General features: G+C 45.7%; 2 protein-coding genes across 4 annotated transcripts in view; one reads left to right on the top strand and one right to left on the bottom strand.

The window, feature by feature from the left end:
• Nucleotides 1-8,961, bottom strand: part of COQ9 (coenzyme Q9) — a 14,999-nt gene extending 6,038 nt beyond the window's left edge. Inside the window, exons 1-6 of one of the 2 annotated variants that reach the window (XM_039503043.1) lie at nt 8,810-8,961; nt 4,974-5,145; nt 4,223-4,358; nt 3,431-3,573; nt 3,050-3,134; nt 1,960-2,064 (exon numbers count right to left, since the gene is read on the bottom strand). In XM_039503043.1, coding sequence (XP_039358977.1) covers nt 1,960-2,064; nt 3,050-3,134; nt 3,431-3,573; nt 4,223-4,358; nt 4,974-5,145; nt 8,810-8,879 — 711 coding nt within the window. In that variant the 5' untranslated portion in view covers nt 8,880-8,961. Of the gene's footprint in view, nt 1-1,959; nt 2,065-3,049; nt 3,135-3,430; nt 3,574-4,222; nt 4,359-4,973; nt 5,146-5,275; nt 5,460-8,809 lie in introns of those variants that run through there. The other variant, XM_039503042.1, reaches the window with a different exon arrangement.
• Nucleotides 8,891-26,576, top strand: CIAPIN1 (cytokine induced apoptosis inhibitor 1). 2 transcript variants are annotated; one of them, XM_039503052.1, is made up of 9 exons: nt 8,891-9,021; nt 16,053-16,228; nt 16,950-17,102; nt 18,115-18,191; nt 21,480-21,648; nt 22,496-22,569; nt 22,855-22,970; nt 24,061-24,133; nt 25,117-26,576. In XM_039503052.1, exons 2-9 carry the CDS (start codon nt 16,072-16,074, stop codon nt 25,225-25,227), a joined length of 930 nt encoding a protein of 309 aa, XP_039358986.1. In that variant the 5' UTR covers nt 8,891-9,021; nt 16,053-16,071; the 3' UTR covers nt 25,228-26,576. The 2 variants fall into 2 exon arrangements, with proteins under 2 accessions (XP_039358986.1, XP_039358985.1); XM_039503051.1 differs by having other exon boundaries at nt 8,959-9,063.

Here is a 26,576-nt window from a genome sequence, read left to right as displayed (position 1 = left end):
TAAAAACCCCAAGTTGCAGCAGAGGTAGGTGAAGTGGTGGTTCGCTCCATTCACAATTAAAAGCACCAGAAAAAACATGGGACTTGAGTTGCGAAAACATGGTTAGAAATTGGCAAAATATTGGTTGGATAGAATGTCCTTCTACCAGCTACACTAGAAGCTTGCAAACCTTTACCCCCCACCCCAAATAGCCACTTGTATCAGATGCATCCCACTCTTTGCCCTTGTTCCCCTGCTGCTTCAAAGCATGCACCAGACGAATCCCCCATGCAAAAGTAGGTGACGGAGAGCTCCATTTGTGTTCAAGATGGCCCTACTGCAAGTGACTGAGCTAACGCCTTCCTAGGGAAACAGGGAATGGGATCAGCTTCACAGCTCCCCACAGACAACTTGATGACTCCCTCAGAAGTAGTGATGAATAGATAGAGGATGTGAAAGAGAGGTTCTTCCAATTCAAAGCCGGGGAGACTTTCTGAAACAGCTCTGAAATGTCATCAATCACTTTCCAACTCCATAAGGGACTTAGATTTCCCGGTGTGATCACCTCCTTTCAGCAGCTTTCTGGTTTATTTCTTTAATTTTTCTGTCATCTTATTTATTTTCCACTGCAGTAGCTATTTTATACTCATAAGTGCAGTTTATTAAAGTAGTTTGTTAAGATGGCTCATTTAACTTTCCCCACTCCCCACCGATGTCTTCATGAATTAAAATAATTTATTAATTGCTTTAATTAAAGTTATAATTTACTTTGCTTTTATTTCCTGCCAGAAAGATGAAGGCTTTAATAAGCTACTGGTATTTTTAGGTAGCTGCTTTGAAGGGCTTGAGGAGAATCTGCACATGCTATCATCAATGGTGGAGACAGTAGCCTGAACAGAAACATTTCTTTTAAGCTGGTGAATGTTTGGATCAACTTTTCTGTCCCTGAGTTACACTCACATAAAATCTCAAATTGTGGTTGGGTCTAAAAAAAAGAACATTGTTATAACAAAGTCTAAGAGAGAGACACCTTTTAGTTTATGCCAATTACAGCCAGTTATAAAGACACAGGGTACAATTTTCAAAAGCACATAAGTTACTTAAGAGACGATTACTCCTGGGAGAATTCTGCATCACTTCGCAATGCAGAATTTTGCAGAAATTAATGTTGTGTGCACCGAATTTCCTTTCGCCCACAGAAATGGGCTGCAATGCTACTGGCTACCACTAAGGGCCGCTGGACCCAGCAGAGCCCAGCTTGCACATAGAAGACACTGCCAGGGGGAAGGGGAGGGTGTATTGGCTGTGGGGGGAGCACCGCTGCTGGGCTGGGCTGGGTGGGGGGAGTTGTGTGTGTCTCTCCCCCCCCGGCTGGGCTCTGCAGGGGAAGGGCGTAGAGAAACAGTAACTGGATTGTCATAGGGGTTTCTTTAACTCTATGCTTGGGGGAATTTGTGTGTGTGTCTGTATTATTACAGACATATTTCAAAATACCTGTCAGCAAGTAAGTTACCAAAATAACTGAAACTGGTGTGATTATGTAGGGTTGTTTTGACAAATAAATTGTGGAGAATTGTGCAGAACTTTAAAATAGCGTGTGCAGAATTTTTAATTTTTTCGCATAGAATGCCCCCAGGAGTAGACGATGTTCCATTTTCAGCTGTGACTTAAAAGTCTACGTTTCATTGAAAGTAAATGGGCCAAACAGCCAGATTGTAAAGGTATTTAGGCACCTAGAGATGCGGGTAGGCTTTTGAAAAATCCCACTAGGTCCCACAGACTTTCAACAGAACTTAGGCTCCTAAGTCACTGTTGAAAACGGGAACTTAAGCACTTCTGAAAATTTTGTCATTCAATTCTACAACAAGGATAAAGGCTTTGCTCTGAAACAGACAGGATTACAACGCACACTTCAATACTTCACGTTGCTATGTAGTGCTAAAGCTACAACTAGTCCATTTGCATGGCACCAGGACTTACATCAGTGGATTGATCTCCTGCATAGTGCCACATATCATCCACCATGCTAGTGAGGAGGTTTAGGCTGGAAGGGATGTTGTGTGGAAGCAGCAGAATGCTTACAGCCTGAGAAGGAAGGAGACAGACAAGTGGAGAGAAGCACACAGCATTAAAACAAACCAACACAATCTTGTGCATGCATTGATTGTTTTCTCCCATGTCGCTATTGTCCTGTCTCCACCTCGAGCAGGAGGCATTCCCAGTCCCACTCAGCTAGCAATGGTCTCTTTGATGTGGCTTCTTCTTGAGAAGCAGGGCTATTGGTGCTGCTCTTTCTTGCAAGAAAGAAACACTCCCACCCTCTTGTGGGAGGCCTCCATCTTCCTTCACAACACAATTAATATATTAATGCTCTCTTCCTTCTCTCTGTGGGGAAAGCTGGATGAACATATCCAATCCAGCAGTGATGCTTCTAGATCAGCTGGTAGCTACTGAAGCTATACTCACCCCCACTGGAACTGACCACCTCACCTGCATACATCTCCTAGTCTTCTTCTGGCCCAAGGAGGGAAGAGGTTAAATCCAAGAATTAAACTTGGATGTTCAGCAAGGCAGCATCAAGTTCCAACAAGCTCATCAAGCTACCTTAGTTTGTGTTTTTGAAGGTTCACCTTAGTGTTTTTGAAGGTTTATCGTTAGCACGCTAGAGATGCAATATAGTGAAATAAGCACCACTTCACGTCACCATTTCCAAGCATCAGATGAGCAGAATGCAACACGCCCCAGGACCAGTGCTACAAGGAACCTGACTTGCAAATTGAGTGCAGGAGCAATCCAGCACAGAGACTGAATTCTCCTTGGAGTTCCAGAATGGAAGGGGTGCATTGTGAGATGTTTGCCATTTTGGGATTGCAAGAAAAGACAACATCAATCTTTGCTGCTAGCTGTTACCCTCCAAGGACATCCCCCTATGTCTTGAAGGAACTATCTAGTGTGGATTTCATACACAGCTTTGGACTGATCTGTTGGACAGATTAAAGAACACATATGCTAGGGAATCCAGAGGCTTCAGGACATATTTAAAAAGAGAATCTGCAGGTCCATTTTGTACCTGGGGCCATTTCTCAATGTATGGGATGAGCATCCTCAGTCGGGCTTCCACAGCATCTCTCAGGAACTGGTCTGTCTTCTTCTTTCTGGAAGAAGAAAAACCATACATCTATCTGCTAAAGATTCAACTTTGAATTTTCATTTTTCAAGTTTTAACTTCCATCCAAACTTAGCAGATGAGGTGCATCCTTCCCATCTCCTAATTCTGGCTCACCTATACAAGCACATGTCTGTATGGACGGGTTCATTTGCACATGAATAAATTTTCTTCTGAAGCATGTGTGTCACTGGACAGTACTTCTGTCTTACACCCTGGTGCCTGTGCACCTAGGAAGACATATGTTTCTGCGTATAGTTAGTAACTACAGCACATGATACTCACTCTGCCTGGCCCAGCTGCACCAGTTTTTGCTGTTCCTCCAGTAGATTAGAAAGCTCGGAGTTGCACTGGGACACAAAATGCAGTATCAGCTCACTGCCGTCATTATGAAACATCCCTGCTGCAGCAACAGAGAGGCCAAGAGACTGCGGGAAGGAAGGAGAAAGACTCAGTAGGTCACTAATTGCTGAACAGGCACCATGTAGGGAATGCTGTTCGATATTTGATTTGGTACAAAACATCACATGAATTCAAAACAGAATGAAGTTACTTTACTGACAGAACAAGGAGTAATGGTCTCAAGTTGCAGTGGGGGAGATCTAGGCTGGATATCAGGAAATACTATTTCACTAGGAGATGGTGAAGCACTGGAATGGGTGCTAGGGAGGTGGTGGAATCTCCATCCTTAGAGGTTTTTAAGGCCAGGTTTGACAAAACCCTGGCTGGGATGATTTAGTTGGTGTTGGTCCAGCTTTGAGCAGGGGGTTGGACTAGATGACCTCCTGAGGTCTCTTCCAACCCTAATATTCTATGATTCTATAAAGCTCTTCCTCTACCAACCTCTCTTCCCAGACCCTTCTGTGCCCCTGCTGCTCCACACTGCGTCTAACTTTAACATTATCTTCTAGTCAGTGTATAAACAGTGGGTCAGTTCTGCCCTGCTTTATAGACAGGAGTAACCCCACGGATTTCCGTAAGGTTGCACAAGTGTAAGGGAAGAATTTGGCCCTGGGTCTCTTTGAACTTCATCTCTCTCTAATTTCTTACATGCTCTCGGTTTCTCCTGCCACATACCTTGGCTCCCTCTGCAATGGCATCTGCTGTCCAACCGTGAGTAGGTACAAACTCCAGCGATGCTGTCAGGATTCGCTGCTGCAGCTGCTCTTCACTCTCATAGTCCTCAGACTCCTCACCACCCTGATCAGTGTAACTACAAGAAGGTGTCATTATAGCGAGGGAATTCTACCATCAAATATCAAAAACCAGGACACTACATCCTATTCTGTCACCACTGGCAGGTGCTCTCTTGATCCAGATACATATTGGATCAAGAGAGCTTTATGGTTCTGCTCTTTTAATAAAAAACCCTGTCTCTCTAAAATCCTTCCTGTCTCCGGGAAAAATGATCCTTAAATTAACCACAGTTCATATAGGGGCAAGGGAAAAAAGGGAGGGCTGGACGTATATGGTTACATGGTGACTGCCCAGTTTTGAATATTGCTTGTGTAACTGTAAATGGTTTTGTCACGGGCCTTGTATTTAGTATATAAGGCAACCATAACTGCCAAGTTTGCAGAAATCTAAAACTGAAGCATGTGCTATGCAAACAAGAGAAATTCCTACTTGGAAGCAGTTCCTATTCTGCCTCTCTGATGGTCAAGAGAACGTGCATTTTGTCAGAGCAAAACTGAATGCCAACCTCAGAAATATCAAGTTCTGGGTTAAACCTGGAATTCATGATTTTTGAGTGGGTTCTACATTTGGCAAAATGCTATCTCCAATCCCTTATCAGCAGGCCAGACCTGGTACTGGCTATGTAGGTTACCTGTGGTGTGAGCGCTGGGGCTCCTGGTCAGGCTGGTCACCTGGTGGGTGTGATTCAAAACGCTGCTGGGAGGAAGATGGTGGCGGCTCCTGTTTCTGTTCATCTGAGACTCTCCTCAGCAGAGCTGAGGCCTGGAACGCACGCTGGGCTGGGTACAACGGGCATCTGACCACTGAAATGGAAACCACAAAAGTCATTGGTTTCCTTTAAAGGAGAGTGAGGAGGCACCAGGGGTGAATGAGAACAGAAACAGCTATTGGGGGGACTAGTTTTTTCCTCCAGAAAAATATCCATCCACCTACAGCTAATATTTGTGTGCTTGAAATAAAGGGAAGACGTTTTGTGGTAGGAAAAAATCCTGCAGTTTGTGATCTTCTTCCAGACAGCAGAGGATTTCACAACCTTGCACTGGAAGCCAAGCAAACACTGACTGAAGGCCACCACAGCATGACTTGCCTCCTGTCTTTCCATGCTGAAACCAGTAAGGAAAAGAAAGTAAAGAGCCAGGGAATTTAAAATAAAGAACTCGACTGGGTAGTGCTTATGACAGACAGACTAACCAAATCCTGACAATGCTACACTTAGGGCTAGTCTACACTTACCAGCCGGCGACTTCTCGGAGTTTGAACTATCGCGTCTAATCTGGACGCGATAGTTTGAACTCCGGAAGCGCCGCGGTCGACTCTGGTACTCCACCACTGCAAAAGGCGGTGGCGGAGTCGACCTTGGAGCCGCGGACTTCGATTCCGTGGCGTCTGGACGGGTGAGTAGTTCGAACTAGGGTACTTCGAATTCAGCTACGCTATTCACGTAGCTGAATTTGCGTACCCTAGTTCGACCCCGCTTCTTAGTGTGGACCAGCCCTTAGACTAGGACATTTAATTTTAAAGTGACCTGTTTAAAGACAAAATGCTTCTCTAATTTGGCTATCCCATAATAATTGTTTTTCTTTAGCCAAACTGAGGTTTGTTTGTTTTTTTATTTTAATGTGTGTATATGTATATTCTGTGTCCTTCCCACAGGGGCATGCTGCTGATCTGACAGACTGCACTTTAAAAAATCTGGGTTCACTGACGAAGCAGCTCATCTGACTTGAGATTGAAACTGGCTTCCTCCCCTGGTAAATGTCACCCAGTGCCAGATGATATGAATGAGCTGGCCTGCTACTTTGCTAAATTCCTTTCTGGGTCTGATCATAGTCATGCCCCAAATTGCACTTTGGAAAGAATGTACATGGCCTTATTATGTATATGCCTGGGGAGCAACGGGCCAAGGAAAGTTATTAAGGAAACTAGTTTTCATTTTCAGCCTCACTACCAAGCTATTTAAGTGCAGGCTTTTATTTAAGGCTTTTCCACTGGACACTAATTAAATTTTGTCTTGGCCAGAATGGGGTTTACAGGTTAGTACATGAACACAGTTGCCCGTCTTTGGCTTAGAAAGAACCAGTTCCATAGGGCTTGTCTACACAAATAGTTAGTTCGCAGCAAGCTGGTGTGTAAATCTACCACACATTAGCCAGCTGGGCACTAGCTGTCCCTGTGGATCCTGCTGACATGCACTAACAGTTCCCTAGTGTGCTCTGATCTTCCTCATTTTGAAATGGGAGTAAATCAAAGCACACCAAGGAGCTGTTAGTGTGCATCAGCAGGATCTGCATGGACACTTGGTACACAGCAGGATAGTGTGGGTAGATTTACACCCCAGCTTGCTGCAAAGCCAGTGCATAGACAAGCCATTGGCTGCACAGTTCAGACACCTTCTAAGCTCTCCCTTAGGTGAAAATACACAATCTGGGACAATTTTACTCAGTTCCCCTTTTGGGGAGGAGGGGCGGGAAGAGATTAATGGGATGACCTGATAACCCTAAAGGAGATTTTCTTTAGGTCCCAAGAGCCAAGAAGTTTTAATAGCAGAATCCTCCTTTCAATATCCTTCACCCAGCACTTCCTCTTCCACAACAGGCTCTTATCAGCCATCACTCCTCTCCCCACCCCCACGTTTCACACTGTTCTACTTGTTATGACTAGAACTGGCAAACAGTTGTACATAAATTGCGGTCAAACAGGGCTCCCTCATTGTTCATACCACTTTATCACCACTGTCTGAGCCACTTGGCTCCAGTTAACCCAAAACTTGCACTAGTTCTGGATTCATGGTATTAGAGACAGCAATTTATCTTCCTTAAAGTATGTGACCTGCTGGTGTTCTTCACCATGTCAAGCCCTTACTGTGCCCTGTGTCCCAATGACACAGCCAGCCACACGTACCACGGTTAGAGTAAAGCTCAGAGGATCTTGCACCCTAACACTAAAGCCAGCACGAAGGGTACACAGTGCGTAAGAGTTCTGGTGTCAGCGTGAGACACCGCAGTGAGGCTTCTACTCCTCTCCACAGACAGGCACTGACAGCTTGCTGTGCTCCTGTTAGTGGTTCAGCTACAGCTGATACACGCAGGGCTCAGGGTACCAGAATACCGGTTAAACATCTAATTCACTCTAGCACAATGGTTCTCAAACTTTTATACTGGTGACCCCTTTCGCATAGCAAGCCTCTGAGTGTGACCCCCCTTATAAATTAAAAACCCTTTATTATCTATTTAACACCATTATACATGCTAGAAGCAAAGCATGGGTTGGGGTGGAGGCTGACAGCTCGCAACCCCCAACTAATAACCTCGTGACCACTTGAAGGTTACCGACCCCCAGTTTGAGAACTCTAGCATGTGGAGTACCCCCTTGTCAGTTAGGCACCTGCTTCTCTTTAACACTCATAATGTCTCAGTGCCATTTGACCCCCAACTATGCACTGATACCCAGAATATACTGAAGCCGAGTGAATGTCTGGTTCACGGCCCAGTACCAGATGGATCCAAATACTAGCACTGTGCCACTGGCACTCACAGATAATCACTTAAACACAGCCTCCTCAGAGCTTCCGCCTACATAGCTGAGGTGTCTGAGCTCTACTGGCAGCGTTTGTTTGCAAGTTCCTTGGGGGCAGAAGCCATCGCTTTTAATCTGTGCAGTGTCAAGGGCCATCTTGGTGCTTGGTAAATAAATATCAGTCTAGTTAAATGGAAAACTTCTACATAGCCTTAACCACGGAGCTGGCAGGACGCCCCCCAGGGCACCTACACCAGCCAGCTGTGTCTGTAAATGGTGCTCCACAATGCCACCCCACTGGTCTCCAGCACCAACCGCACTCTCTGCAATGCCACCCCACTGGTATCCAGCACCCTCACCCCATTCTCCCTAATGCCACACCACTGGCATCCAGCACCCTCACCCCACTCTCCCCAATGCCACCCCGCTGGCACCCAGCACCCACCGCACTCTCCCCAATGCCACCCCGCTGGTATCGAGCACCCTCACCCCACTCTCCCTAATGCCACCCCGCTGGCACCCAGCACCCTCACCCCACCCTCCCCAACGCCACCCCGCCGGCACTCAGCACCCACCGCACTCTCCCCAACGCCACCCCGCTGGCACCCAGCACCCACCCCACTCTCTCCCCAATGCCACCCCACTGGTACCCAGCACCCTCACCCCACTCTCCCCAATGCCACCCCGCTGGCACCCAGCACCCTCACCCCACTCTCCCCAACACCACCCCGCTGGCACCCAGCACCCTCATCCCACTCTCCCCAACGCCACCCCGCTCTCCACCCTACCGCACGCCGCCGGCCGCCTGCGCCAGCCCGCCGGGACACACACCTCGGCCCGGCGCCGGCCGGCCGGGTAACCCCGGCGCCCGGTTCACCAGGGCCGGAGCCAGCCAGGCGCCCTCGGTGCCCGTCACTCCCCACCCCCTCGGGCGGGCCCCGCGCCCCTCACCCGGCGCGCGGCGCAGCAGCCCCCAGCCCGCCCGCCGCAGGCTCCCCGCAGCCGCCGCCACCGCCGCCATCTTGGAAGCGGGCAAGGCCGGGCCGGGCCGGGGCCATCAGCGCGGCGCGCCCGTGGGGGCGGAGGGCGCGGGCCGATGACGGGACTGAAAAGGCCGGGCCGGGCCGGGTGGCGGAGACGTGCAGTGCGGCGGTGGCGGAGAGGTGAGCGGGGCAGCCCCCGTGGGTCTCCCCCTTCGCTCGGAGGTAGCTACGGGGCCCCTTCCCCTCCCCTCCTCTCCTCTCCCCTCGACTCCTTTGGGGGCCCCCTCCCCCTATTCCCTCTGTCCCCCAGTGACTCCTTTGGGGGCCCCTTCCCCTATTCCCTCTGTTCTCTGCCCCCCAGTGACTCTTTTGGGGGCCCCTCCCCCTACTCCCTCGCTCTGTCCCCTCCCCCCAGTGACTCCTTTGGGGCCCCCCTCCCCCTAGTCCCTCTGTTCTCTGCCCCCCAGTGACTCTTTTGGGGGGCCCTCCCCCTACTCCCTCTGTTCTCTGCCCCCCAGTGACTCCTTTGGGGGCCCCTTCCCCTATTCCCTCTCTCTGTCCCCTCCCCCCAGTTACTCCTTTGGGCGCCCCCTGTCCTCCCCCTGTTCTCCCCCTGTTGCCTCTGTCCCATCCTCCCCCAAGAGACTTATTTAGGGGGGCCCTTTGCCCCCCCATTCCCTTTCTCTGTCCTGCTCCCCCCAGTGATGACTTTGGGGCCCTCCCCCATGAGCCCTGCTGGGCTGCGAATACCTTCATTTGGGGGCGATGGATGCCTATGGCACCCTGCCCCCACCCAGAGTCAGGAGGAGCACGATTCCTTGTCCCTCTTCCCTGGCATGAAGGCACCGTCTCACCTGGGCATTGCCTGGCATGAGGGCTTTCCCCCTCCCCTCAGCTAGCAGCCTGGCATAAGATCTGCTCAGTCATTGCCTCGTGCTAGGCTGATCTGCTTCAGTCATATCTTGTTTTCTGGCGCAGAACTTTCGGTGTGATCTTGGCCTCTCCAGCTTAATTATCTCTGGGGAGAGACCCTTTTTATTTTCCTTTCTCCTCCATTGTTCTGTGACTGGCAATACACTGCTCTTAGTTTGATGCTGGTTCCCATCTGTTTCTTCTGGTGTGTATGCGTAGGATACCAGCATACCATGCCTGCTTTCACTGCAGCATGTCCACCTCAATATGCTCCTAGTCCAATGCCCCTTTCTTTACACCCACTGTATAATATGATTGACAGCTGTCATGCCCTGGTTATGTGGCCAGAGGCTGGATGACCGCCTAGGACAGGGGTAGGCAAGCTATGGCACGGGTGCCGAAGGCAGCACGTAAGCTGATTTTCAGTGGCACTCACACTGCCAAGGTCCTGGCCACTGGTCTGGCGGGCTCTGCATTTTAATTTAATTTTAAATGAAGCTTCTTAAACATTTTAAAAGCCTTATTTACTTTACATACAACAATAGTTTAGTTATATATTATAGACTTATAGAAAGAGACCTTCTAAAAATGTTAAAATGTATTACTGGCATATGAAACCTTAAATTACAGTGACTAAATGAAGATTCGGCACACCACTTCTAAAGGTTGCCAACCCCTTGCCTAGGACAACAAAAGCTAAAAACTAAGGCTGTCAAGCGATTTTAAAAAATTGTGATTAATCACATGATTAAAAATGAATTTATGATAAATCACACTATTAATAATAGAATGCCATTTATTTAAATATTTTTGGATGTTTTCTACATTTTCAAATATATTGATTTCAATTACAACACAGAATACAGAGTGTACAGTGCTCACTTTATTTTTATTACAAATATTTGCATTGTAAAAAACAAAATAAATAGTATTTTTCAATTATCCCATTACAAATGGGGTGCAATCTCTTTATCATGAAACTTGAACTTACAAATGAAGAATTATGTACAAAAAATAACTGCATTCAGAAATAAAACAATGTAAAACTTTAGCGCCTACCCGTTCAGTCAGTCCTCCTTCAGCCAATCACTCAAACAAGTTTGGTTACAATTTGCAGGAGATAGTGCTGCCGACTTCTTGTTTACGGCGTCACCTGAAAGTGAGAAAAGACTTTTGTATGGTGCTGTTTGTAGGCGGCGGCGCAAGATATTTACATGCTAGATGCAATAAAGATTCATATGTCCCTTCATGCTTCAACCACCATTCCAGAGGGCATGTGTCTGTGCCGATGACAGGTTCTGCTCCATAATGATCCAAAGCAGAGCAGACCGATGCATGTTCGTTTTTTATCATCTGAGTCAGATGCCACCAGCAGAAGGTTGGTTTTCAATTTTGGTGGTTTGGGTTCTGTAGTTTCTGCATCTGAGTGTTGTTCTTTTAAGACTTCTGAAAGCATGTTCCACACCTCATCCCTCTCAGATTTTGGACAACACTTAAGATTCTTAAACCTTGAGTCGAGTGCTGTAGCTACTTTTAGAAATCGCACATTGATACCTTCTTTACATTTTGTCAAATCTGCTGTGAAAGTGTTCTTAAAATGAACATGTGCTGGGTCATCATCTGAGACTGCCATAACATGAAATATATGGCAGAATGTGGGTAAAACAGAGCAGGAGACATACAATTCTCCCCCAAGGAGTTCAGTCACAAATTTAATTAACACTTTTTTTTAACGAGCATCATCAACATGGAAACATCCTCTGGAATGGTGGCCGAAGCATAAAGGGGCATACAAATGTTTAGCGTATCTGACACGTAAATACCTTGCAATTTTGGCTACAAAAGTGTCTTGCGAACACCTGTTCTCACTTTCAGGTGACCTTGTAAATAAGCGGGCAGTATTATCTCCCGTAAATGTAAACAAGCTTGTTTGTCTTAGCGATTGGCTGAACAAGAAGCAGTACTGAATGGACTCTAGGCTCTGAAGTTTTACATTGTTTTGTTTTTGAGTGCAATTATGTAACAGAAAAAAAATCCACATTTGTAAATTACACTTTCAGGATAAGGAGAGTGCACTACAGTACTTGTATGAGGTGAATAGAAGAATACTGTTTCTTCTGTTTATCATTTTTACAGTGCAAATATTTGTAATAAAAAAGATATAAAGTGAGCACTGTGCACTTTGTATTCTGTGCTGTAATAGAAATCAATATATCTGAAAATGTAGAAAAACATCCCTAAAATGTTTAATAAATTTCAGTTGGTATTCTATTGTTTAACAGTGCGATTAAGCATCGTGATTAATCTTTTGAGTTAATTGCATGAGTTAACTGCGGTTAATCGACAGCCCTTCTGAAAACCATATTGCAGTTGGGCATTGGAGATCTGATTCTTGCTACCTCTACTGCCCTTGACTGTCTGAATTGCTCTGAAGCACCTAAGAAATCATGTTCCTTTGATTTGCCAGCATGCTCCTCCCATCTCTCCGCTCCACCCCCAGATATCTGGAAGCCTTATTAAAGGCCTCCTCCTGCTCTGTCTGTATTTTTAGAAAGAAGTGTGGCTTGGGCAACTTAATTGCTGGTGGGGGCTATTTTATTGTTGTGTGAAAGAGGTTTTCTGTGTTTTAATGTTTCTAAGTGCCAGATCTATTACCAACTTGAAACAATTTTGTGTGGTGAACTGTGGGCATGTCCTACTTTCTCTTTCTTTCCCTGAGCATAATATTGCATCCTTAGTCTGAAAGAGAAGCACAGTAGTGAGAGGTGTTTTGGTCTCTTCCTAATTGCTGACATGACAGGCATTCACGTAATAAAACTTTAAGTTTAGTACTGTGTAATGCAGATAGTAAAAAGAAAGCTTCAAAGAAAGCTGTGCTGCTCCCAGTGGATTCCTCTCAGCAGTCTTTCTGAAGTGTAGTCAGACAGTAAGTATTAGGTTGGTAAGAAAACGTAGCTTAAGATCAAAGGTTTTATGCATCTGTCTGAAGTAGAGGTAAAAACTGAACAGAGACTCAGTGAATAAAGAAGCTTTTTGGGAAGAGCAGTGTCCCAAGACCTGTTTCTGGCATGGAATTTCTGTGGCTAATGCCACAAAATACAGATTCTCTCCTGTTGATGTGCATATGTGACTCCTATAAATGTTATGTGCCCATAAGACTCTCAGATAAGGAATAAAGCCAGTAACTTCTCCACTGACCAGATCTTCCCTTTGCTCTGAATGAACTGGAAAATTTCCAGCATCCCTCGAGAAAATGGTTTTATTCCCAGTTACACTAATACCTGCTTTTGCATCCCAGCTGTGAAATTCCTTCATGTGGCTGTTTCCTAATCCCTGTAAGCACTTGCCTGGCTCTGCTCCTCCAAGAGGTTCAATCCTCCCTTTCCTGTGTTCTTGTTAACAAGATCTGCATGAGGGAATGTATTTAAAATGCTCACCAACAACAGTAATAGCTTGCAGCACTGCAGTGATGCTTAGTTCTAGGCCGCTGGAAGCTCCATGGTTTGATACACCACATTATTGTGCTCTAGGAAATTTAATTTGGAATTTTTAAGTGTTATGTGTAAGGGTTTATGAAAAATAGGTTGTGACTGATGCAAAATGATAGAGGATTTCACTTTAAATACTACCTGCAGCAGACAGCATGGGCAAAAGCAGTGCAGAACACTGCTAATATGCTTCTTCCTGTTTTAGAGAGTCATCTTCCCCAAGGGATGAGAACACAGTCTGTGTCCATTCATTCCTTGGTCTCTCTTCTGAGATTGCTTAAAATAGTGGCCGTTGTGGCAGTGGTTTTGGTGCTGCATATACATGTCCTCTAGGAATTGAACTGAGACTACCAGTTGATTTCATGAAGGTTACCAAAGAGTCACTGCTTAGCAGTGACTTTGCTCACTACTTACCTGAGCTGGATTTGATCCACATGAATATGGCTGCGTCTACACTGCCAACTAGCGGTGTGATCCCATGCTCATGTAAACATACTTCTGACTTGGCACAAAAATAGTTGGGGTAACTGTGGTAGCAGCAATGGCACGTGCTAGCTGCCCTGAGTACAAACCTGCCCAAACCCCATGGGAGGTACAGATGCTGGGCAGCTAGGATGAGCTGCTACTGCCCATGTTATGGTTGTGTTCAGCATGCCACTGGAGATGAGAGCTAGCATGCTTCTGGGAATCTCACCCCATCTCTTACAGATGTAGCCTGAGGCTAATTCGAATCTACTACAGTGCCTGTGTCAGCATAGCCCCCTAGTGTAGATGGGGTGTACGCCGACAGTTTCTGTGCTGGTGTGGGAACACCACCTCTGCGAACAACAAGGCATCTACTCTGGGGAGTCACACCCCTGACTGCCAGTTATGCCAGTATAATTTTTTTTAAATGTTGACCATGCCTTTAGAATAAGAAATCCTTCACCTCCATTACAAGTCCCATGCTTTTGTAAGTCTGAAATAATGAGTTCTGATATACTTGTACAATTACCTCCCTGAATGATTTTTAACATGCTTCAGTAAAAGAAACCTTTTTTCAAAGTTGGATGGGTTGGAACCCATATATGAAAATACTAACAAAAAGTGGACCTTTAATTTTCACCTGATTTTAGTTGCATCTAAGTGTTTCAACTTATTTTTCCAGGAAAAAAAGGGGTGGGCCTCCAATTTGAACACACACACAAGTGACTCAGGCCTATGAGATGAAAGATAAAGTGCATTACTGGCATACGTGCCCGTGCTCAGGCTCAGTTGAATGAGGACAACAATGCAATGAATTTTGGGAAGATGGAGAAATGATTCTCCTCCAGAAGTTTTATGTAGAAATCTAGGGAAACTGCTTTGAACTCCTCTCTGTAAAGAGGGAAAATGTGTTGCATTTTTCAATATGTGTAACTCAACTGAGGTGAGCAGTGCACCTTGTGTGTCCAGCTTTCACTGTCTGCTGAAGAATTCCTCAGTTGTTAGAGGCTTGTAGTTTTGCTGCTTTTTCCAATTCGGGATTCTTTTCTTGCCCGTTTTTGGGAGGGAGCAATCTTGAATTCAGAGACCAGTTGATTAAAATGTGTGTGAGACTGAGATAAGACCGAAGAAGTAGGGTAGAGTGCTATCCACCCTGAATCCTAGTCCTGTAGCCGCTTATCTGATATGCCTTGTGTAGTGCAACAGAAACCTTATTGTAACTGAAAAGAACCTTCCCTTTTTCTTCTAAAGCCAAATGACCTGCCATCTTTTTTTTTTTTTTTTTTTTTTACTTTTACTGGTTTTGACATAGTCAAATGTTTGGTTGTGACATCTCCCAGGGTACAAGCTGTACTGTGGAATCTGTGCCCCCTTAACTCTCTAGCTCAGGATACCTCTCACGCTGCTTTACTAGTGAAAAGTAGCCCCTCCAGGCATTGCTCATGCACAGCCATTAGCATGAAGGCACACCTGTCATAAATAAAGATGGGTGGGTAGCTCCCTTTGATGGACACCAAGCCAGCCAGTTAGCTAGAAAATCCCTCTTGGTAACTGTTCTCTACTAACACGGCTGCTACTCTGAAACCTGTTCTCTACTTACTTTACCTGTAAAAGGTTAAAAAGTACCCCAGGTAAAGGGGGGAAAAAAGTGGACACCTGACCAAAAGAGCCAATGGGAAGGCTAGAACTTTTAAAATGGGTAAAGAAACTTTTCCATACCTCGCAGGACTCATTGGGATAGGGAATGTTTAGGTAGATGTGATCAGGTTATTTCTTTATTTTGGCTTGTGGATCTCCTCTGTGCTAACCCCAGATGCTTTTGTTTGCTCTCCCCATACTCTAGTTTCCCCAAATGGAAGCACTTCTTTAAAAAAAGAGATGTCAGGAGGAGAGCAAAGGGCCTCTATTTGGATGATTGGGGATGCTGAAATTAAGATGTATGTTCTCCTCATGTGCAGGGGGAGTTGATTAACTTCATCTTTGCTGGGTCACTGTCACAAGCAGAAGTGGCTGCTGAGCACTTCATATTGCCTTTTCGTTTCTAGCTTGAGATTGTATAAATTTTTTTTTCTCCCATGTCCCTTAAACTTGGTTTGCACTGCCACCGGCAGATCCTCCTGGAGGAAGCAAGCATCACAATTTGAGAGAAACTGAATTATGCTCGTAGACAGAGTGATGGTATTTCTTCATGATTTGTTAACATGCAGATATGGGAACTCTGTTTTCAGTGCCCAAAGAATTATCCTAGCTCTTAAAAGAGGGCAAGCCTGTGGATTAAGTGAAAATCCACGTTCTGCATGGTGGTTTTAGCACTGATTTCTTCCTTTCTCAATCTGGCACTTTCAGGTCCAGTGATACAGCAGACATGGCGGAGTATGGAATCTCAGTTGGCCAGCGTGTGGTAGTGATCTGGGATAGCTCCTCACCTGTTGAAGGACTGAAGAATCTGGTGGCTAAGATTCAGGCATTGGTGGGACCTGAGAGACGCGTATCTGTGGAAAATATTGACCAACTGTCCCATTGTAAGAATGGGGATAGAATTTTTACCACACATTTTGATTTAAGGGCAGTGTCATGTCTGTGGGTATGTTAATGCTAGCTCACATCCATTTTCCTTGATTTGTAACCTAGGGCATCTTTAAATATAAAGGTAGAAATCCTTTTGTGACTTATACTGCTAGTAGTATACAAGAAAACTATTCACCCTAGTCATGTTTGTTTAAAAAAAAAAAAAAATCACTGAAGCCCATGACCTGTCCCTGACTTTTTTACTAAAAATATCCATGATAAAATGCAAAGGGACTGGGCAAATGTGGGCTGGCTGGGAGCTCCAGGGTCCCCACCACCCATGGGGGTTTGGAGCTCCAGGATCCCTCTGCCCCCTCCCCAGCAGCAGAGACCTGTAGGGCCCCCCTGCCATGGTGGCTGGGGAACTGCGGGGGTCCCCCTGCACTCCCCACCCCCTGCAGCGGCTGGGAGCCGCAGGGGTCCCCCTGTCCTCACAACTCCCTACTGCTGCGGGAGGCAGCGGGACCCTGCAACTCCCAGGCACCAGGCCTGAAGTCATGGAGGTCTTTGGAAGTCATGGATTCCGTGACCTCCATGACAAAATCGTAGCCTTATTAATTGGTGCCATATGGTGTGATTGTCACATACATGTGTACAAAGGAGATCAGAGAGGGAATAGCTGGTAAGCTAGACAAGGGTATTTTTTTTTTCCTCTCCATCTTTCTTTCTTTTCAGCGGCTCATGCAGAGTCCAGCTTTGATGTGGTTCTGTCAGGCATGGTACCAGGCAGTATGATACTGCACAGTGCGGAGGTGCTGGCAGAAATAGCTCGGATACTCAAGCCCGGGGGTTGTGTCCTTCTGAAAGAACCAGTGTCTTCGCAAATAGGTAAGAGCAAGTCTGTTATGTTCTTGCCCCTGGATCTGAGACAACCAAACATACTTTCATGGAGGATTAGGCCAAAGCTGAAGGGCCAAGAGCTTTGAATGTCAGTCAACATAAAGAGTAGTTCTGCTCCTGTGATTCATTAATGTAAGCAGCAAGATGTGATCTTGTGTCTGAGCTTATCACTGTCATGTTAGAATCTCTGCTGATGACCATCTTGTATCAAAAATGTAAGAGCAGAAAGAGACTTATTCTTGTAAGCATACTGCTATCGTTAGTGGATGCACTGAGCTGATGCTAGAGTTTGTAGTGACCTAAGTCAGGTTTTTGAGGCCTCTGTGAAAGTAAAATTAGGTCATGAGCTGCTAGTGGCTGGGACCATCTTTTACTCTGTAGCACAACAGGGCTTTGATCTTTATTGGGGCCTGTAGGTACTTGCATAATCTAAAAAAGATAGTGAAGTTTAGGAAAGACGGTGCATCTTATCCTATCACAATTTACAAAAGATGTGAATGGAGTATTACTAGTAGGTAATGCCAACTACCCAACGGAAAACAGAGGCACCAAAGCTGTTAACTAAATCAGTCGGTGTAAGACCTGATGCCTTCTGGAGTGAGCTCTTTAATGTATATTTCTGAACTTTAGACTTTTTAGGACTTTATATTTTTGGGGACTTCCATGAGCCTGTCGAAGTGGGAGCTCCCATTTTTTTTCTTTAGTAGGTGGAGATTTCTTTTTTTTTTTCTTGGATGCTGGAGAAGCCTTTGTGATCTTAATGTATTTGTCAAGAGCATAATTTTGAACTAATTAATAGTCTCAGAGTTGACGAGCCTGTTTGAATGGATGAATGGCTGAGTTCCCAGATGTGCCTGGAATGATTAGGAAAGAAGCATGTAAACAAAGGGATTAGCTGGAATGCTGTCTTCTAAAGCACTGTCAGTCCTTTCACGTTACGAGCAACACATCTAGTTCTTAATAATTAACTTTGTTTTGCGTTCCCTGTCATGTTTCCCAGGTGACAACAGCCAAATCAAGACAGCAGCCAGGCTCCTCACGGCTCTGACGCTTTCCGGGCTGGTGGAAGTGAAGGAGGTATGTGTATATGCACTAACCACCTCCCGAGAGCTCCCCTTTCAGGACTGTATAATGTAGGGAAGAGGCTTCCAAAAGAGGTGCTGGTTATTCACTACCTAGCCATCTTAATGTGCCTTGAAATATGCGGCAGCATAACCAGCAACGAAAACTGTGCTCTTAGTACTGCATGAATAAGAGTTTTCTTTGCAATTAAAAAAAAATAAATCCAGGTCTCTTCAAAGGACTAGTGGCAGTAAGCTGTGTAATATCGCCAGCTGTGCAACAGCCAGAACCGTGATCTACTTCGTGCAAGCTGGGAGAATGAGCCCGTCTGAAGTATAATGCAACATCATGGGACAGAGGGGAAACCCAGCATAGAAGATTTAGGGTTGGAAGGGACCTCAGGAGGTCATCTAGTCCAACCCCGTGCTCAAAAGAGGGCCAATCCCCAAATGGTCCCCCCTCAAGAATTGAACTCTCAACCCTGTGTTTAGCAGGCCAATGCTCAAACCACTGAGCTATCCCTCCAAGCTGGGCCTTAAAAACCTCTAAGGATGGAGATTTCACCACCTCCCTAGGTAACCCATTCCAGTGCTTCACCACCCTCCTAGTGAAATAGTGTTTCCTAATATCCAGCCTAGACCTTCCCCACTACAACTTGTTCTGTCATCTGCTTCTTGTTCTGTCATCTGCCACCACTGAGATCAGCCGAGCTCCATTCTCTTTGGAACTCCCCTTCAGGTAGTTGAAGGCTGCTATCAAATCCCCCCTCACTCTTCTCTTCTGCAGACTAAACAAGTCCAGTTCCCTCAGCCTCTCCTCGTAAGTCATGTGTCCCAGCCCCCTGATCATTTTCATTGCCATCCACAGGACTCTCTCCAGTTTGTCCTCATCCCTTCTGTAGTGGGGGGCCCAAAACTGGACGCAGTACTCCAGGTGTGGCCTCACCAGTCTGGAATAGAGGGGAATAATCACTTCCCTCGATCTGCTGGCAGTGCTCCTACTAATGCAGCCCAATATGCCATTAGCCTTCTTGGCAACAAGGGCACACTGCTCACTCCTATCCAGCTTCTCATCCACTGTAATCCCCAGGTCCTTTTCTGCAGAACTGGTGCTTAGCCAGTAGGTCCCCAGCCTGTAGCAGTGCATGGGATTCTTCCATCCTAAGTGCAGGACTCTGCCCTTGTCCTTGTTGAACCTCATTATATTTCTTTTGGTCCAATCCTCCAATTTGTCTCGGTCACTCTGGACCCTTTCCCTACCCTCCAGCATATCTACCTCTCCACGCATCTTAGTGTCATCTGCGAACTTGGTGTGGGTGCAATCCATCTCCTCGTCCAGATCATTAATAAAGATGTAGAACAAAACTAGCTCCAGGGCCGACCCCTGGGGCACTCCGCTTGATACTGGCTGCCAACTAAACATCAAGCAGTTGATCACTACCCGTTGAGCCCGACAATCTAGCCAGCTTTCTATCCACCTTATAGTCCATTCATCCAATCCATACTTCTTTAACTTGCTGGCAAGAATACTGTGGGAGACCGTATCAAAAGCTTTTCTAAAGTCAAGGTATATCGTGTCTGCTGCTTTCCCCATATCCGCAGAGCCAGTTATCTCATCATAGAAGGCAATCAGGTTGGTCAGGCATGACTTGCTCTTGGTGAATCCATGTTGACTGTTGCTGATCATTTTCCTCTCCTCCAAGTGCTGCAAAATGGTTTCCTTGAGGGCCTGCTCCATCATTTTTCTGGGGACTGAGGTGAGGCTGACTGGTCTGTAGTTCCCCAGGTTCTCCATCTTCCCTTTTTTAAAGATGGGCACTATAGTTGACTCCCCTGATTGCCAATGGCTCTGCAATCCGATCAGCCAATTCCCTCAGCACCCTTGGTTGCATTAGATCTGGACCCATGGACTTGTGCATGTCCAGCTTTTCTAAATAGTCCTTAACCTGTTCTTTCACCACTGACGGCTGCTCACCTCCTCCCCATACTGTGCTGCCCAATGAAGTAGTCTGGGAGCTGACCTTGTCTGTGAAGATCAAGGCAAAAAAAGCATTGAGTACATCAGCTTTTTCCACATCATCTGTCACTAGGTTGTCTCCCCCATTCATTAAGGGTCCAACGCTTTCCCTGACCATTTTTTCTTGTTGCTAATATACCTGTAGAAACCCTTCTTGTTACCCTTCACATCCCTTGCTAGCTGCAACTCCAGTTGTGTTTTGGCCTTCCTGATTACACCCCTGCATGCTCAAGCAATATTTTTATACTCCTCCCTAGTCATCTGTCCACGTTTCCACTTCTTGTAAGCTTCCTTTTTGTGTTTAAGCTCACCGAAGATTTCACTGTTAAGCCAAGCTGGTCACCTGCCATATTTGCTATTCTTTCTGCACATCTGGATGGTTTGTTCCTGTGCCCTCAATAAGGCTTCTTTAAAATACAGTGAGCTTTCCTCAACTCCTTTCCCCCTCATATTAGCTTCCCAGGGGATTGTGCCCATCAGTTCCCTAAGGGAGTCAGTCTGCTTTTCTGAAGTCCAGGGTCCATATTTTGCTACTCTCCTTTCTTCCTTTTGTGAGGATCCTGAACTCAACTATCTCATGGTCACTGCTGCCCAGGTTGCCACCCACTTCACTTCCCCTACCAATTCTTCCCTGTTTGTAAGCAGCAGGTCAAGAGAAGAGCAGCCCCTGGTTGGTTCCTCCAGTAGTTGCACCAGGAAGTTGTCCCAAACACTCTCCAGAAACTTCCTGGACTGTCTGTGCACTGCTGTATTGCTTTCCCAGCAGATGTGAGGTGATAGAAGTCCTCCATTAGAACCAGGGCCTGTGATCTGGAAACTTCAGTTAATTGTCTGAAAAGAGCCTCGTCTACCTCATCCTCCTGGTCCGGTGGTCTATAGCACATGCCCCCACCACAACATCACCCTTGTTGCGCTCGCCTCTAAACTTAACCCAAAGACACTCAACAGGCTTTTCTCCAGTTTCAAACTGGAGCTCTGAGCAATCATACCCATCTCTTATATACAGTGCAACTCCTCCACCTTTCCTCCCCTGCCTGTCCTTCCTGAACAGTTTATACCCATCCATGACAGTGCTCCAGTCAAGTGAGTTACCCCACCAAGTCTCTGTTATTCCAATCACATTATAGTTCTTTGACTGTGCCAGGACTTCCAATTCTTCCTGCTTGTTTCTCAGGCTCCTTGCATTCGTGTACAGGCACCTTCGCTGTATGGTATGATGTTACCACACAGGGCATTGGAATATGGCAGTTCTGTACAAGGATTAACACACAGTGTCTTGCTTTCCAGCTGCTGAAGGAGCCTTTGACCCCTGAGGAGACCCAGTCAGTCCAAGAGCATCTGGGGTACCAAGGCAATGACCTTTTGTCTGTTCAAATGGAAGGCAAGAAACCCAACTTTGAAGTGGGATCCTCAAGTCAGCTCAAACTTTCCTTTGCTAAGAAATCTGCTTCATCAGGTAAGAGAGAAGAGAAGAGAAGGCTGGTATATGTGCTGGGAGTGTATGAGCTCCTTACGTTGTACAGTGGAGAGCATAATAATTTTGAATGCTTAATAAAGAAGGATGTTTGAAAACATGGTTCTACATAATCTTGGTTAACAGCCATTTTGTATCCGTTGGAAGCTTCCATTTCTGTTTCAAAGGTTAACTGCAAAGCAAAGGAGGAGGGAAACCTGTGTCCTTTCCTGTCGCTTTGTAATGCGTACAGAGAGCTGCATAAAGGATTTTCTGTGGGGTTTTTGTTTTGTTGTTAACCTTATTAGAAACACCAGTACTACCCAATCCCTTCCTTCCTTCCTTTGTGCAAAAAGGTTTATGCGAGATCTTTTGAAGGATATGAATGGCGATTAGATTACTGGAGCTACAGCTACTCAGCTCCCAGCATCAGTGCCTGCTCTAATGTCAGCTAACTATTTCACTGCATTTCAAACAAGAAATAAGAGGTGGTCATATTATGAAGAGATGCCGCATCTATAAATGACATCTCATTTTGGTGTCTCAAATGGGTGTATCAGGGAGGATATTGTCACTTCGTTTTTCATAACTGATCTTTGATGAAGGATGACGAGAAGTGGACAGAGGATTCCTTGCACAAATCAGGTTTAAAGATGGGTTTGAGTGAGAGTGTGGGTGCTTGGCTTCTGAGAGCAGTGAGCGTGTTCCACAGGTAGGGTGCAGTATGATAAAAGGCACCACGGCACAGGGAGGGAGTTTTTCAAGAGTGATATTGGAACCTTTTCTTTGCTGGGAGTTGGTCTGATTCATGCTATGTGTGATCATCGTCTATGTCTCGTTTTGGCCCCAGGCAAGCCTGCTGTGGACCCTGCTGCTGCAAAGCTATGGACTCTCTCTGCCAATGATATGGATGATGAGGGAATGGTAAGTTCTGTTTTAGTTTTCCACACAAAAATTAGAAGTTTCATGAAATTTAACCCACAGTACTCAGTAAGGCTTTACAGATAAGAGGGTGGAGTGAGAGCCATATGGAAAAATTCCTCTAATATTACATGACGAGGGGTTTATTGCATGGACCATAATTTTGACATTGGGTCCAAGCTATACCAGGTGTTGTCATTTCTTTGAATCTAAATCGGCAGTGTATCTATTCCCTAGTGAACCAATTTCCTTCTTTTGTTGTTTCTTCCTCCATGCTGTCTCTTTCAGGATCTCCTGGACTCAGATGAGTTGCTAGATTCTGAGGATCTGAAGAAGCCAGATCCATCTTCCCTCAAAGCTCCATCCTGTAAGGAATCGGGTAAAAAGAAAGCCTGCAAGAACTGGTGAGTACTAGACTTGATGTGTTGGTGAATGTGCTGACTTCAAATCAGATTTAACCATTGCCCTTTTAAAAACAGCAAGGCATGGTGCTGTTTCTCCAAAGAATTACTCATTTGGCTGGTATCTTTACTATTTTTTTAACCCTTAGTGTATGTAGGTCCATGTTTCAATATTTAGTTAAGAAACACATTCAGAAATCTGTTAGCCAAGTGAATTTCTTTTTGTAGAATTTTTCAAAAACTTGATTCTAGGGTATACAGCTCTTAAATTTTGTCAAGGGCTTCTGTGTATTAAAATTGCAATAGTATAACTAGAAATTAAAAAAAAGAAAAAAGCTAAACTGATTTTTTTTGTTTGTTTTTTGTTTTAAGGAAGATTTAAACTTCTTTTAAGTGAATCTACATTAAGGGTGTATGCTGGTGTAACTAGTGTTTTAAAATCAGTTTACTTATATCCCAGGCGTAAATATTCCCCTGTGAGATGAATAGTCCTCCCCCAACACACAGACTCACTTGGGGGCAACCACAGGATTCATGCAGTCTCTTTTTATAACACGACTCGTCCTCAGTTTTCTTCCAGAGAAGTATTGCATGCAGATTTTAAAATAAGAGCTTGGTATTTGATAGCATTTCCCCATGTGCAAGGTGGAGAGAGGGAAGTTCAAGCAACTGGGACATTTGACATGGTCCTATGGGCCAGTGGTTCTCAAACAGCAACCCACGGGCCGCTTGCGTCCTAATCAGCACACAGCTGCGGCCCATGCGACATTCTCAGGGCCATGCCGGTAGTATGTGGGCCACGTCCGCACAATAAATAGAACACACACAGAGCTGCATATGCGGCCCACAATGGTGAATAGGTTGAGAACCACGGCTCTGGGCTCTGACGGGATAATAAAGGTAGGGGTGTGTGTGGGGGTGAGAGAGAGAGGGACTGCGCGTGCGCTAAAGCCTGGTCTGTGGAATGATATGTTGGGGCTGTAATCTCGTGTGGGTGGAGGACCAAGGAAGAAATGTTAGAGGGTGGAGTGGGTAGAGTCAGTGGCTAACCCCATTGCAGACAGGTTTAATATGAGTCCTGTTTCTTCTGCAGCACGTGTGGCCTCGCGGAGGACCTGGAGCAAGAGAAGAAAGAGAGCTTGAAGCCCAAATCTGCTTGTGGAAATGTAAATATCCTTCCCATCTATCCTGTGGTATAGACAGGCAGGGAAAGAGTATATTCTTATCTGAGGGCTTGGCTAGAGTGGAGAGTTGCAGCACTGGTGGTGGGTTTACAGCGCTGCAGCTTACACACCGTCCACACTTGCAAGGCACATACAGCCAGGGAGATGCAGCGCTGTAGCGCTGGCTGTACTCCTGCTCTGCCTCGGGTATAACTATTGCAGCGCTGGTGAAGACAGCTGTAACTCCCAGCGCTGCACATCTGCAAGTGTAGCCAAGCCCTGAGAACTAGTTTAAAAAACCAGTGCTCCCTATGGGCTGACTTTACTAACCAGTACTTGTGGTGAAGCAATCGTTCTGTCTCTGCAGGGCTATCAGATCTTGTAATATTTGGCTTCGATGGGTCTGTAGTAACGTCAGTTGTGTTTGCAGCAAATTCTTGCTCTGCACATTCACTCCCTGTTATATGGATACCTCTCTAGGAAGAGCTAGACTGAAGTCTCCCAATTCCATATAGTTATGATTCTCATTCATGACCTACCTGAGCTGAATTTGAGTCCATTGAGCTGCTCAGTATTTACTAAGAGAACTCCTTTCCCTGAAGCCACCTGCCTTTAAAGTGAAACAGGATTTTCTGAATGGTTTGGAGAAACTGAGAGCCCCAAGAGTTGGATGTTACAGCAGATGGGCTTTAGCCCTGATCTGAAGAGACTGCCACCTTGTGTGGTCAGGGAAAACGCATTCTTTGTTCATTCAATCCCAGGCAACTTCAGACCTCAGTCCTGACTCAGCCAGGTTTGTGCTGATTGCTAGAGGCTGCAAGCAGATTCTTTTGGTGCTGGTTTATTCTCTGGTGGGCAGATTGTAACTCTGTGTAGGGCAAAATACTTCCCATTGGGAAGCAAACTGAAACCAGGAAACCCCACCCTTTGTTTTTGTCTGACCTTGGTAACGAGATGACTTTTTTGTTGCCTCTGTGTCTTGGCAGTGTTACCTGGGGGATGCATTCCGCTGTGCCAGCTGCCCCTACATGGGGATGCCAGCCTTTAAACCTGGAGAGAAGATACTCCTGGCTGAGAACAATCTTCATGATGCCTAATAGGGGGATGTTACAAAGACACCATTGGCGCATAGCAGTTCCATAGCTCACTGGCTTCAGAGCTTACGTCAGCCCCTCTCCCCTCCCATCTCCTCAAATTTCCCTCTCCGGGAAATGCTTCTTTATGGGGAGGGGAGAAGAAGTGGGGGTGGGTTGGGATGTTGGGGGGCATGTGGAGCTGATGTGAACTAAAAGTGTGATCTCAATAGACTTAGTTAACTTTTGGGTAATTGATAATCTGCAGTGATGTCTGGTTTCCTGTCATGTATGAATTACAGACTTGTTAATGTTAGGTTTTCAGATTTATCGGCTGAACACTGAGAGGCGCTGGCCGTCATAATATGTGCTATTGGCAGAAGGGGTATGTACAATGGGAATCGGATGCCAGGCTGATCTTATCTGAGTGTATCTGGAACCCCAGCTAATGCCTCTGAGCTCAGATCAGACCACTCTTTGCCATATTTACGCTAACTCCCCAGGAATAGTTTTTGCTCAAGTCTCTTCAGATGACACCTATCTCCTGCTCTCTTTGGGGCTTAGTGTATTAAAACATGGAGCTGGTTTGTCATTCCATGTGATGTACACAAAGGAATTCGTAGGAACTGTTAGCAAAGAGAATCCTATGAAAGTCCCTTGCAGAATTAAGCAAACATCATTGATTGCCAAGTGTCTTGAGAAGCTGCTAGTGATAAACTTTCTGTCCTTTCCCTGCCCTCACTCCTTCCATGAAAAGGTAAAACTTCATTCAAGCAGCTTGAGAACAGTCCAGCCTGTAAGGTAGGAAGTGGATTATATATGGAGTCTCTGCCTTGCTCTCCCTTCTTCCGTTCAATAAGCACCAGGAACATAAGGGTTAATGCTAGTGAATATCTTATACTCATTAAAAAGAAGATAGTTATAGACCATTGTAGGTAACTAAGACTTAGCAATAACTACTGAATTATCTTAATCTTGGGGTGCTATGTGCCACCATCTTTCCCCTCCCTGAGAGAAGCTGACCTTTGACAGTGTGTTAGTATTTATTTACCTACGTGGTGCTACAGTGTGAATGATTTTCAGGGCTGTAGCTAACCTCCCCTCCCTGCAGCTTCAGGACAAGGGAGTCTTCCTGAGACGTTCCCTGTTGTTCATCAGGTTTATTTTCCTTGGTTTTCCACCTCACACCCCTATCAACTCTTTTGCGTATGAAAATGAATCATCCTACATAGAGCCACTTTGGTACAGGATGCAACTTCACATTCTTGTCATTACCCTGCACTGACTTGAAATAAGCTCATGTAGTGGGTTAGGATTAAGGGATGTTCTGTTTTTAAAGGCTGTGACCACAAATAAAACATTTGTTAAAAATT

The sequence above is a fragment of the Mauremys reevesii genome, linkage group 16, assembly GCF_016161935.1.
Source record: "Mauremys reevesii isolate NIE-2019 linkage group 16, ASM1616193v1, whole genome shotgun sequence".
Classification (NCBI taxonomy): domain Eukaryota; kingdom Metazoa; phylum Chordata; order Testudines; family Geoemydidae; genus Mauremys; species Mauremys reevesii.
This window is presented reverse-complemented; position numbering and strand designations above follow the sequence as displayed.